Consider the following 12,776-nt stretch of genomic DNA (forward strand, 5'->3'; position numbering starts at 1 on the left):
TTTTAATCATTTTTACGTTTTGTAGCACCTAAATTTCGAGTGCCACAAAAAACATCAATATTTTTATGTGTATAAACTTCCTTGAATGAACCTCTAGCCTCTTTTGGCGTGAAAAATTTGGGCATATTGAAGCTAAACTGGTGAAATATGGTACAAACATGCAATAAATGCGCGCGAAGCGTGCAAAAATTGGGGTTTTTCAAATTAATTTCGTCACAAACCCACATACAGGCGTCAACATTGGGGATGATTGTATGAACCACCCCTAGCAAATATTGGCCCTTGGGATCTCGCCTATGCTCTCAATCAGTCATGTGGCCCGGCAGGCACAGATTGCTATAATAATTTTGAGAATGGGGTGGAATTTGGTGAAAATCTGTGAAGTAGAGTGAATCAAGTGTTTTCACTCACAGATCCGGCTCACATAATAACTTTTCACAATCAAATGCGCACAAAATACGTACGAGTTTGGAGCAATAATAAATATTCTTGATGAAAAAGGAGCAAATTAGCTGCAAGCGTGAAAAAATTTTGCAATATAAAAGCTATATGAGGTTAATTTTTCTTCACTATCTGTGACAAATTTTTTTTATTCCTTGACATCAAATTTTTTTTTTTCTGGTCCGATGTGGAGCAAATTTTTTTTTTTTTTAGTCTGAGGTGGAGCAAATTTTTTTTTTGTGCTCAGATGGTGCGACAAAATTTTTTTTTTCAAAAACTACCCAGCCCCCCCTTGGTATCTAATGGTGCGTCCCTTAGTAGCTCACCAGCGGGAGGTGGTGTTTTTCACTGCTGCAGTCTGCCGGCTCCCCAGCTTGAGGGAGTCTTGATTATAACAACAAGATTCCAGTGGTCCTCCTTGAATGTCCTTGAATTTGAAAACACCTTTTCAAGGTCTTGAAAGTCCTGGAAATTTGCACAAGGTCCATGAAAGTCCTTGACAAGTGGAATTTTACCTAAAGTTTAATTTTGACAAAATTTGGGGAGTGGAGGAGCTGCCACATTGGTTTATACGTGCCGCATGGAGAGCACATGGTTTTTGTGTTGTGGTAAGTCCTTGAAAATCATGCTTTTGGACCTTGAAAGTCCTTGAATTTTAAAGGCTTCAAGGTGCGGGAACCCTGTTATAAGAAAACCGACACGATTAGGACAGGTGGCAATCAACTGATGATCCCGCTGGTGAGAGCACAAGACAATTTCCATCTGAAGTTCTGTATATTTAACCTACATAATTTTCCTTTACACACACAGATCCCATCATCTCTTCTACAAACATCAACCTTATCCCTGAGCCGATGCATATCACACCACCTCCGCAACTCCTCTGTGTTTAGCAGCACGCTCTCAACACCAAAAACTATGAACGACTGCCCAGTATTCGCAGACGACATCTTCATCAATGAAATCAATGTTGAGCAGCCAGGAGATAGATCCAAAGAATTTATTGAGTTATGGGACGGTGGTAGGGGAAATACGCCATTGACCTATCTGAGCCTAGTGCTGTTTAATGGGCATAATGATGACAGGTCATATGCGACCTTTGACCTTGATGGGTATAACACAAATGATGAAGGATTCTTCCTGATCGCATCTGACAGAGTACGCAGTGGAGGTAAGTTATTTTGACATTTGGCTCTTGACCTTTCAATAATAAATGGTCAGTCCTATATGACCTTTGACCTTAATGGGTATAGCACAGATGATGACTGGTGTAGCAGAACGTAATTCAACACAGTAGTCTATGGAGCAGTGTAATATACATTATGCAAAACGCACAAACGCAAAATTGGAATCAAGTCACATTTTGGGAATAAGCTTTTTCCGTGGATTTCTACTGAAAAATGTCATAAAAAGAGGATGCTAGGATAATAAAATACTCCTTTAAGATATGAGGGGTTTAGACCCCTTGGAGTTCCAAGTGATTCATGTTGACTAATTAACTTGTTTATCAGTATTAACATGTTACTTAAGTATTAAAAACTTAAAATTCAATATGAAAATTGAAAAATAAAAAAAATATGCACTGATAAAGAAAGTGAGGAGGGGTGGATGCAAAACGAATTAATTTAAAGTAAACATGAGATCAAGTCTACATAATGATATCCTTACATATTATCTAATTATTACGAATAATAATTTTAGACAATTTTTGAAGTAAAGAACTAGAAACGCTTCCACCATGATGGTAGGATTAGTCGTTTTTCATATACCCTATGTCATAAGGCCCTTGAAACTCAATTTCCTGTTTCCCGGCACCCACACGCATTATCATATCAATTTGTAAGCGCTCTTTAGCAAAGTCATAGTTCATTGAATTCACAACCGTACAACAAAACAGGCGAAATCAGTATTTTTTGCACAAAATTTGCAATTTAAAGAGAATTGGCTATTGATCATTCTAATGATGCTAGTATATGGATAATATAAGTGTGCTCTTTCATTTAATGACATAAAATTTGAAAAATAGTGTAAGGAAAACTTGAGGTTTTGACTTTTAAAATCTACATTTTGGTCAAAAAGTCTGCTTGAATAGGTAGTTTTCAACATTTGCGTTGCTATAAAAATTGAATTGCGTCATCTGTTGACTAATGACAATGAGTGTTTTTAGGGGGAAGTGTTAGCTTTCGTTCAATATAAAACAATTTCTGATTGGATGAAGGGAACACTTGAGGTTTTGGCAAACACCAACATGTCTATTTTACACTAGATCTCATACAGCTCTTAAAATGCTATGCACTCAACCGTGTAGTATAACACAGACTGCATGGAGACTAGACTCGCTCATTCTCGCTGTGCTGGAAATTTTTGTGTTCTCTGGTGTATCGAGGTGGAAACTGTGCGTAGATGCATTTATAAGAGAATCGTTTTTGTAGTCAAACCTTTTCATATGGAAATTTTGCCTGCGTTTGTGAACCAAGAATTAAAAAAGTAATGCATTATTTGTTAAAATTGTACTTGGAATATTTTGCCTTAATATTTTAGTGTTCTTGAAAGTGTAAATGGGCCGCAAAGTAATTTCAGAAGCAGTGATGACTGATGATGATAAACAATTCAGTCTTTGGTGATCCCCTATTCATAGCTTCACTGATCACTGTGGTCTATATATGTATACATAATGTGCACATGGGTGGCGCTAAAATAATAACTAGTAAATAATGAAAAAGTTGATTCATTATGAGCTGAAAAAAAGTGATGGGAAACGCGACATCAAGTTCCAAGGGCTTAAATGCCAATATTTTGTCAATGATATTGACCAATATTTAGCAGATTAAATCTGTACTCTGTAATGACCATAGGATACTGATACATATCAACCAGGGTTGTGTAGATTTATTGTAGATTATTGACCAATTTAGTGGCGGGACCCTTGTTAGAAACAAAAGTACCTCTTTTAAGATTAACCTGTCAGCAAATCTGTGATGACGGCGCCAGAAATAAATTTTTTCGGAGGGCATGGGGGCAAAGTGAATTTCAAGGGGGAGGGGGGCAAAATTGCCGCAAAAAGTAGAAATTTATGTGATTTCGGGGGTTCTCCTCAAAAGTAGGAGGGAGGGACTGCCACCACTGCATGAAATCAATTTGACACAAAGGCATAACATGTTACATGATCTACCGTAAAACCCCGTCTACAAGCATATAGTGTGCTTCTGATGAAAGCTACATTAATCCAGTCGCCATTATGGAGTTTAAGCAAATAAATTACGGATCCAAGCATATACAAACAAGTATTATTTTAAGACCGATCTATTGTATTGGTATATTAACGCTTGCTTCGAATTAATTCGTCGGCTGTATTCCATAGTGGCGTATAGTGATTTTGGTCATTTTTTTAAAAATTGGCACATATGTTTTTAATGATGTTCTCTTTCATTTTTCTAAGTCTCATCAGTCATAATTAGCTAATTAATTAGTAATTAATTAATTAAATGTGGCGTATAGTTACAAAGTGACATTTTTTGTATTCCATAGTGGCGTATCGACCATACGCCACTTTTTATACACATTTATAATTATGAAATATCGGCAAAATGAAAAACATCGTATGTCATAGTGGCGACGGCGTGATCGGACCTATCGCCACTATGGAATACTTAATTTAAAAGTAACGCCATAGGGATTACACGGCGACCGAGGTGGCGTCACAGTTAACGTAAGGTTAGGGTATTGCGTTTTGTTCGTTTTTCCATAGTGACGTATAGCTTTATTGTCAGTTTGCCAGCAATAGTATGTATTTATTTCTTTTGAAAAATATATAACAATAAAATCTATTTAGTTTACTACAGAAATTTTACATCATTTACAAAATATAATGAATGTCTGATTTACACAACCCGATTTTAAATTGGCATTTCTTCAAACCCGATTTTCTCGAAAAGTTGTTTATTCGCGGCGCCCCACTATACGCCACTATGGAATACGGACGACGAATTAAGCTTTTATAAAAAACATTATATATGCTTGTAGACGGGGTTTTACGGTATTGCATTTCCATGTTTATGTAAAATCCTTGGTAGAACTAGCCCCATTCGCAAACCGCAAGGCCACTCGAATAGCGAGCGAAGCCGCGGCGGATCATTATCAGAGTACAGCACAGCCTGCTAGTCCTTCTTTACAGTGCCAAGGCACGGCACATTGGCTCACCAGGCCGCTGTAAAATAGTCTCTAGTAGCCCAATTTTAAGCTTCCAAAAAAGCACTCAATACTGGATATTTAGGCGAATTGACCCAAATTTAGAACGCAAATCACCCAATTGGGGCGGAAAAGCACTTGACACAAAAACTGGGAAGTTACGGACGGGCCAATCAATAAATGGTCACAAAACCTTTTTATGAGCTTCAGAGACTCGGAACCTTTATAAATCGACTAAATTGAAAGGAAATACATCAAACTACTGTCACGACTTGACTTATGTGAAGTAGCCCAATTTTAGACAAGTATCAACACAGTTTATTGAATGGTGGCCACTTGCCAAGAAGCTCAATGAGCACTTAATCAGCGTTGACATCACTGTTATACCCGCATGCGAAGCATGGGACGGGTATATTGATACCCGCATGCGAAGCATGGACGGGTATATTGCCATCCTGTGGTTTCTTATACCCGCATGCGAAGCATGGACGGGTATATTGCCATCCTGTGGTTTCCTTTCCTTCTCCTCCTCCTCCTTCTCCTTCCATCAAACACATCATTCTGTCAAGGCTAGCGCTAAAACTACAAGGGCCCCAGGACCCATATGTGGTACACTTATGGGCCCTACCCCGTAGAAGTGCCTTTTGCCCATCTTGGCCCCAGAGGTCAAAGGTCACGGGCCCCAGGGGCCCAAATGTGAAAATACAAAGCAAGCCATTTCTCATCAAATGAAGCAGCCTCAGGGCCCTGAGTTGGTACACTGATAGCCCTAGGGGTACTCTATATTTACAAATATACAAGAGCCCCATATGTTATATATTATGGGCCCCAGGGGCCCAAATGTTAAAATATGGTGCAACAGATTGACAAGCCTAGCTCTAAAAGTACAAGATCACTAGGGCTCATATGTGGCATATGTATGGGCCCTAAGTTGTAGATGTGCCTTTTGCCCATTTTGGCCCCAGATGTTCAAGGCTGGGGGCCCCATGGGCCCAAATGTTAAAACAAAGGGCCAGCCGTTTCTCAGCAAATAAAGTAGCTACAGGGTTCAGATTTGGTACACAGATAGGGCTTTAGTATTATATTGTCATATGTATATATAACCCCCATATGTCACATAATATGGGCCCCAGGGCCCCAAATGCTAAAACATGGGGCGGCTGTTACTCAGTAAATAAAGCAGCTACAATGCCCAGCTTGAGTCTACTGATAGCACTTGAGAATCATACTTCAACATATGTACATGAGCCCCATAAGTCATATATATTGGGCCCCAGGGCCCCAAATGTTAAAACAAAGGGCGGCCGTTTCTCATCATATAAAGCAGCTTTATGGCTCAGAGTTTGTACACAGATTGCACCTGAGAATTACATTGTTATATGTACATATGAGCCCCATATGTCACATAATATGGGCCCCAGGGCCCCAAACGCTAAAACATAGGGCCGGCCGTTACTCAGTAAATAAAGCAGCTACAGTGCCCAGCTTGAGTCTACTGAGAGCACCAGAGAATTATACTTCAATATATGTTCATGAGCCTCATAAGTCAAATACTATGGGCCCCAGGGCCCAAAATGTTAAAACAAAGGGCCGGTCGTTTCTCATCAAATTAAGCAGCTTCAGGGCTAAGAGTTTGTACACAGATTGCACCTGAGAATTCTATTGTTACTAACACCCAACCCATACACGTAGGACTAAACAGATCCACAGAGAATAGCGTAATTATGACATCAACGTTAAGGCTATTCCAGTTAAATTACAAACCCATTGGCTGTTCCATTTAATTTACATACTCCCTCTGAAATGGCCCCAATAGGCTGTTCCATTTAATTTACATACTCCCTCTGAAATGGCTGTTCCATTTAATTTACATACTTCCTCTGGAATAGTTTTCCCCCTAATCATATTGCATAGCCTCACTGTGAATAAGAGAGACTGACAACAGCAACATATGGAGAGTAAGACAGACGCCTTCCCTGGGAGGGGACTTTTTACAATTTCTTTATTTTAAGTGCTATGAGAGTGCAACCTATATTAAATTAAAGCTTGTGACTTGGACTTTCACTTTTTACACATTTTCCGTCCAATTGGGCGTTTTTACAATTTCTTTATTTCGGCAAATAAAGACTGTAAGTTTGGGTACACCGATAACATGCGGGTATAGCCGTATTTGTGTACAAATATATAGCCTTCTAGTTCTCCTCCTCCTCCTCCTCCTCCTCCTCCTTTTCCTTCCATCAAACACATCATTCTGTCAAGGCTAGCGCTAAAACTACAAGGGCCCCAGGGCCCATATGTGGTACACTTATGGGCCCTACCCGTAGAAGTGCCTTTTGCCCATCTCGGCCCCAGAGGTCAAAGGTCACGGGCCCCAGGGGTCGAAAGGTAAAAACACAAATCATGCCGCTTCTTATCAGATGAAGCAGCCTCAGGGCCCTGAGTTGGTACACTGATAGCCCCATGGGTACTCTATAAATACAAGTATACATGAGACCCATATGTTATATATTATGGGCCCCAGGGCCCCAAATAATAAAAATAAGGAGCAACATATTGACAAGGCTAGCTCTAAAGCTACAAGGGCACTAGGGCTCATATGTGACACATGTATGAGCCCTAAATTGTAGATGTGCCTTTTGTCCATTTTGGCCCCAGATGTACAAGGCTAGATGCCCCAGGAGCCCAAATGTTAAAACAAAGGGCCGGCCGTTTCTCAGCAAATAAGGTAGCTACGGGGTTCAGATTTGGTATACAGATAGGTCTTTAGTATTATATTGTCATATGTATATATATAACTCCAAGATGTCACATAATATGGGCCCATTGGCCCCAAACGCTAAAACATAGGGCCGGCCGTTACTCAGTAAATAAAGCAGCTACAATGCCCAGCTTGAGTGTACTGATAACACTTGAGAATTATACTTCAACATATGTAACTGAGCCCCATAAGTCAAATATTATGGGCCCCAGGGCCCCAAATGTTAAAACAAAGGGCCGGCCGTTTCTCTTCAAATAAAGCAGCTTCAGGGCTCAGAGTTTGTACACAGATTGCACCTGAGAATTACATTGTTATATGTACATATGAGCCCCATATGTCACATAATATGGGCCCCAGGGCCCCAAGCGCTAAAACATAGGGCCGGCCATTACTCAGTAAATAAAGCAGCTACAGTACCCAGTTTGAGTCTACTGAGAGCACCAGAGAATTATACTTCAATATATGTTCATGAACCTCATAAGTCAAATACTATGGGCCCCAGGGCCCCAAATGTTTAAACAAAGGACCGGTCGTTTCTCATCAAATTAAGCAGCTTCAGGGCTCAGAGTTTGTACACAGCTTGCACCTGAGAATTATATTGTTACTTACACCCACCCCATACACGTGGGACTAAACAGATCAACAGAGAATAGCGTAATTATAATATAGATGACATCAACGCTGAGGCTGTTCCAGTTAAATTACATACCCATTGGCTGTTCCATTTAATTTACATACTCCCTCTGAAATGACCCAAAAAAAGGCTGTTCCGTTTAATTTACATACTCCCCTGAAATGGCTGTTCCATTTAATTTACATACTCCCTCTGGAATAGTTTCCCCCAATCATATTGCATAGCCTCACTGTGAGTAAGAGAGTCTGACAACAGCAACCTATGGAGAATAAGAGAGACGACTCCCCTTGGAGGGAACTTTTTACAATATATTTATTTTAAGTGCTACGACAGTACAACCTACATTCAATTAAAGCTTGTGACTTGGACTTTCACTTTTTACACATACAATTTCTTTATTTTAAGGCCTCAGCAAATAAGGACTGTAAGTTTGGGTACACCGATAACATGCGGGTATAGCCGTATTTGTGTACAAATATATAGCCTTCTAGTGCCATCCTGTGGTTTCTTATACCCGCATGCGAAGCATGGACGGGTATATTTATACCCGCATGCGAAGCATGGACGGGTATATTCCCATTCTGTGGTTTCTTCTCCATCTCCTTCTCCTCCTTCTCCTTCTCCTCCCATCAAACACATCATTCTGTCAAGCAAGGCGCTAAAACTAAGGGCCCCAGGGCCCATATGTGGTACACTTATGGGCCCTACCCCGCAGATGTGCCTTTTGCCCATCTCGGCCCCAGAGGTCAAAGGTCACAGGCCCCAGGGGCCCAAATGTAAAAACACAAACCATGCCGTTTCTCATCAGATGAAGCAGCCTCAGGGCCCTGAGTTGGTACACTGATAGCCCCAGGGGTACTCTATAAATACAATTATACATGAGCCCCATATGTTATATATTGTGGGCCCCAGGGCCCCAAATGTTAAAAATATGGGGCAACAGATTGACAAGCCTAGCTCTAAAGCTACAAGGGCACTAGGGCTCATATGTTGCACATGTATAAGCCCTAAATTGTAGATGTGCCTTTTGCCCATTTTGGCCCCAGATGTACAAGGCTAGAGGCCCCAGGGGCCCAAATGTTAAAACAAAGGGCCGGCCGTTTCTCAGCAAATAAAGTAGCTACAGGGCTCAGATTTGGTACACAGATAGGTTTTCAGTATTATATTGTTATATGTATATATGTACCCCATATGTCATATAATATGGGCCCCTGGGCCCCAAACGCTAAAACATAGGGCCGGTCGTTACTCTGTAAATAAAGCAGCTTTAGGGCTTAGAGTTAGTACACAGATTGCACCTGAAAATCACATTGTTATATGTACATGTGAGCCCCATATATTACATTATATGGGCCCCAGGGCCCCAAACGCTAAAACATAGGGCCGGCCGTTACTCTGTAAATAAAGCAGCTTTAGGGCTCAGAGTTAGTACACAGATTGCTCCTGAAAATCACATTGATATATGTACATGTGAGCCCCATATATCACATTATATGGGCCCCAGGGCCCCAAGCGCTAAAACATAGGGCCGGCCGTTACTCAGTAAATAAAGCAGCTACAGTGCCCAGCTTGAGTCTACTGATAGAACTAGAGAATTAAACTTCAACATATGTCCATGGGCCTCATAAGTCAAATATTATGGGCCCCATGGCCCCAAATGTTAAAACAAAGGACCGGCCGTTTCTCATCAAATAAAGCAGCTTCCGGGCTCAGAATTTGTACACAGTAGCACCTGAGAATTATATTGTTATTAACACCCACATACCCCCCTCCCCACCCACGCCCGTTTCGAAGTATAATAAAGTTCAACGCGCACGCGCTAGATGTGAACTGTGACGTCATAGATCTGTTCGCAAAAATAGTCTCAGCAAGCCGCCAGTACTCCACTCGGCCAAACCGGCCGGCTCACAAGCACACCTATTTTGCTTAATCATAATGAAAATAGGGTCCGAAATTATGCCGAACTGCAACATATGTTTCCATAATCAAGTCAGCAAACAAGCAAACTATGCATTATGCACAACAAATGCGAAATAAATGTAAAGTTGACTTAAAAACTTCGTGGCTTCTTTTGCGTGTGTTTAAACGTAAACAAAACTGACCTCGTAAACCCCTGTCAGATTAAAGAAGTAAATACACGTTTCTCCACATCATCCGATATTCAAAACTTCACCAACATTAATTTATATACGAATGATATTTATTGAATAATAAAAGTGGATAGGCGACCCATATATTTTACAAAATAGTCACTTGAAAACGGACCAGTTCCAACACAGTTCAGTCGTGTTATCATGCACAGGTCAAGGTCATTAGAGGTTGTGGAAAAACAGCCCAAAAGAATAATGTCTTGTTTGCGTTCTATGATTCACCCGGTTGTATTAATTTTTTTTCATGTCGTTATCTTGACTAAAAAACAACGAACTAATAAGTTTTAGTCGATAAAATTTTTAAAACCGAACTTACTGTTCTATTATATTGTAAATAATTATTGTAATTTTAAATTTTATAGATAATTTCCATGTGGTTGAATGTTTTTTAGAAATTATAATAATAAACAATACGCTCTAAAATTGGTGATAACGTAAGCATTATATTTAAATATTATGGCCACCCAGGAAATCCCGCGATATCGACGCGTTCGTCAACAACTGCTCAAAATCAGCTGTTTCGTTGTCGGCCGCCGTGGATTCCACGCACTATTATCAGCAATATCAACATGATCTGATCAGATTCTGCAGCAGTTATTGAATGTTAGTTGTAAAATGAGAAAAGCTTTGACTGACTGAGGAAAATGATGCTGCAGAAATCGTTGGATTGCAGGTTTACAGGCCTCACAGTGCACGCCACACGGTGAACACGTGTATCAATGTGTTGCACGTTGCACACAGTACATGAGTACTGAATTGCAGGTAAGCTTACAATTATTTTGTGTTGTTGTTGTATGAACTCCAGATCAGTGCACGTACATGTAGCCCTCTAGATGAACATGAAATTAGATAGGACTCAACAAATTCAAACGTGTGTGGCTGTGAGCTCAAACAGAGTAGGCCAAGGTAAACAATTAAAAAAAAAAACAGTTTGGACTAGACTAGACAGTGCATGACAGACAGTTCGCATGCCGTGATACTATTAAATTATACAATCTAGTATAGTACCCACACTGTCACTGACTGACCTGAAACTAAAAATCTTGCCTGAATTTGAATGCATCCCAATCGATTAGTGTAATAGTGGCAGCAAGCAGCGAAACATTTATAATCTTCTAGTTCTAGAAATTTCATTTGGAGACTATTTTCAAGAGCCCCGAATGTACATGTAGGTGACTAGGTGCGCCCAGGCCAGGGGCACTCAACTGAAACTTTGGTAGGTGTGTGCTTGCGCTATGCGCGCGCAACTTTGGGAACTAAGAACTGATTTTGGGAAAAATAGGGGGCTTGATGAACTGAAATTTCAACATTTTTGGTGGGTCTTGTGAACTAAAATTGGGCCATATTATAGACTTTGGAACTAAAATTCCAAAATTTTCCAAATTTGGCTAATAGAGCTGCAATTGCCAGAGTTTGAGGCTCAAAGAACTGGAGCATGCTCCAAATGTGGGTCTTAAGGAACTGCCGGTGACCCTTGACCGCCGCACATACCCATACCCCATTTACATATGTGAGTACCCCCTTTGGGAGGTGCGCTCGCCGCTTTGCTAGATTTGAATGACAAGCCAATGAGTGGGAAGTGCACAAATTTTGGGCCAAAACACTGTTTTTCGTACGGAAAAGTAAGATGCTAAAGTATTGATTTACAATGTAGGCCTATTTGTTCTGCGATCTATTATGATTTTATGGGGGGATGCCCGATTTGTAGAAATTTAGTGGGTACGTGGACTACGTGCTTCCGGTCCGCCACCTGCCAATGATTTCATTAAAAACAGGGACTGTTTTGGCCAGTTGATTGATTTTAATTATTTGTTTTTTATTTATTTATTTATCAGAAAATTGACAAAAAGTGTTTGCAATAAAAATGTTGTTAGATTTTTCAAGCTTTGAGTGACGTTTTAGGGTCATTTAGCATTCATGAGCTTCCAGAAAAAGAAATGGCCCACCAAGGCACCAACCCTACGTGGCAAGTCCCTCCATCTGTAGAACAGGTTTTTCTTATTTGTCAGTGGAGCATTATAATAAACGGAGCAGTGAGAGAGAACTTTTTTTATTTTTTCCAATTTTAGCACCTTTATTTCAACAAGACAACAAAACAAGACAAAAAAAAAAGGTTTGTCTCAAAGCTCACAAGTGGTTTGAAAACAAATGCGAAATGCGGTTTTTTTTTATTCCCGACTTTTTTATGGTATTTTGAGAAAAAAGTCTGATTTTCTACCAATTTTTCTGGAAAAACTAAAAAAAAAAAAAAAAAATTTGAAATAAAAAAATTTCGCATTTCTTTTTTGTCAAATCGCATGATTTTACAAATGCGAGCACGAGCTTTGAGACAAACTTTTTTTTTTTTTGCCTTATAAACCACCAATTGATTTCAAAATTGATACAAATTCCATACATTTTAAAATCATTTAAAATAAAGTATGGCATGACCACAAATTATCACTTTGCTATATATGAAAAAGACAAAAATTGTCTTTTTTTTTTTGTAGGTCAACCATGAATGATCCCAGCATTACCTCTAGGTCTACAAAATGTATGAAAAGTACGCTGACGCAGAAGGTACATCCTCTCATAATCGAGAAATTGTTATTTTGGCTATATAGTG

General features: G+C 39.8%; 1 protein-coding gene across 1 annotated transcript in view; it reads left to right on the forward strand.

Moving 5' to 3' along the window:
• Positions 1-12,776, forward strand: part of LOC140142035 (uncharacterized) — a 142,224-nt gene that overhangs the window by 65,863 nt on the left and 63,585 nt on the right. Inside the window, 1 exon segment of the mRNA XM_072163947.1 lies at positions 1,252-1,612. Coding sequence (XP_072020048.1) covers positions 1,252-1,612 — 361 coding nt within the window.

The sequence above is a fragment of the Amphiura filiformis genome, chromosome 2 (genome assembly GCF_039555335.1).
Source record: "Amphiura filiformis chromosome 2, Afil_fr2py, whole genome shotgun sequence".
In the NCBI taxonomy this organism is placed as follows: Eukaryota; Metazoa; Echinodermata; class Ophiuroidea; order Amphilepidida; family Amphiuridae; genus Amphiura; species Amphiura filiformis.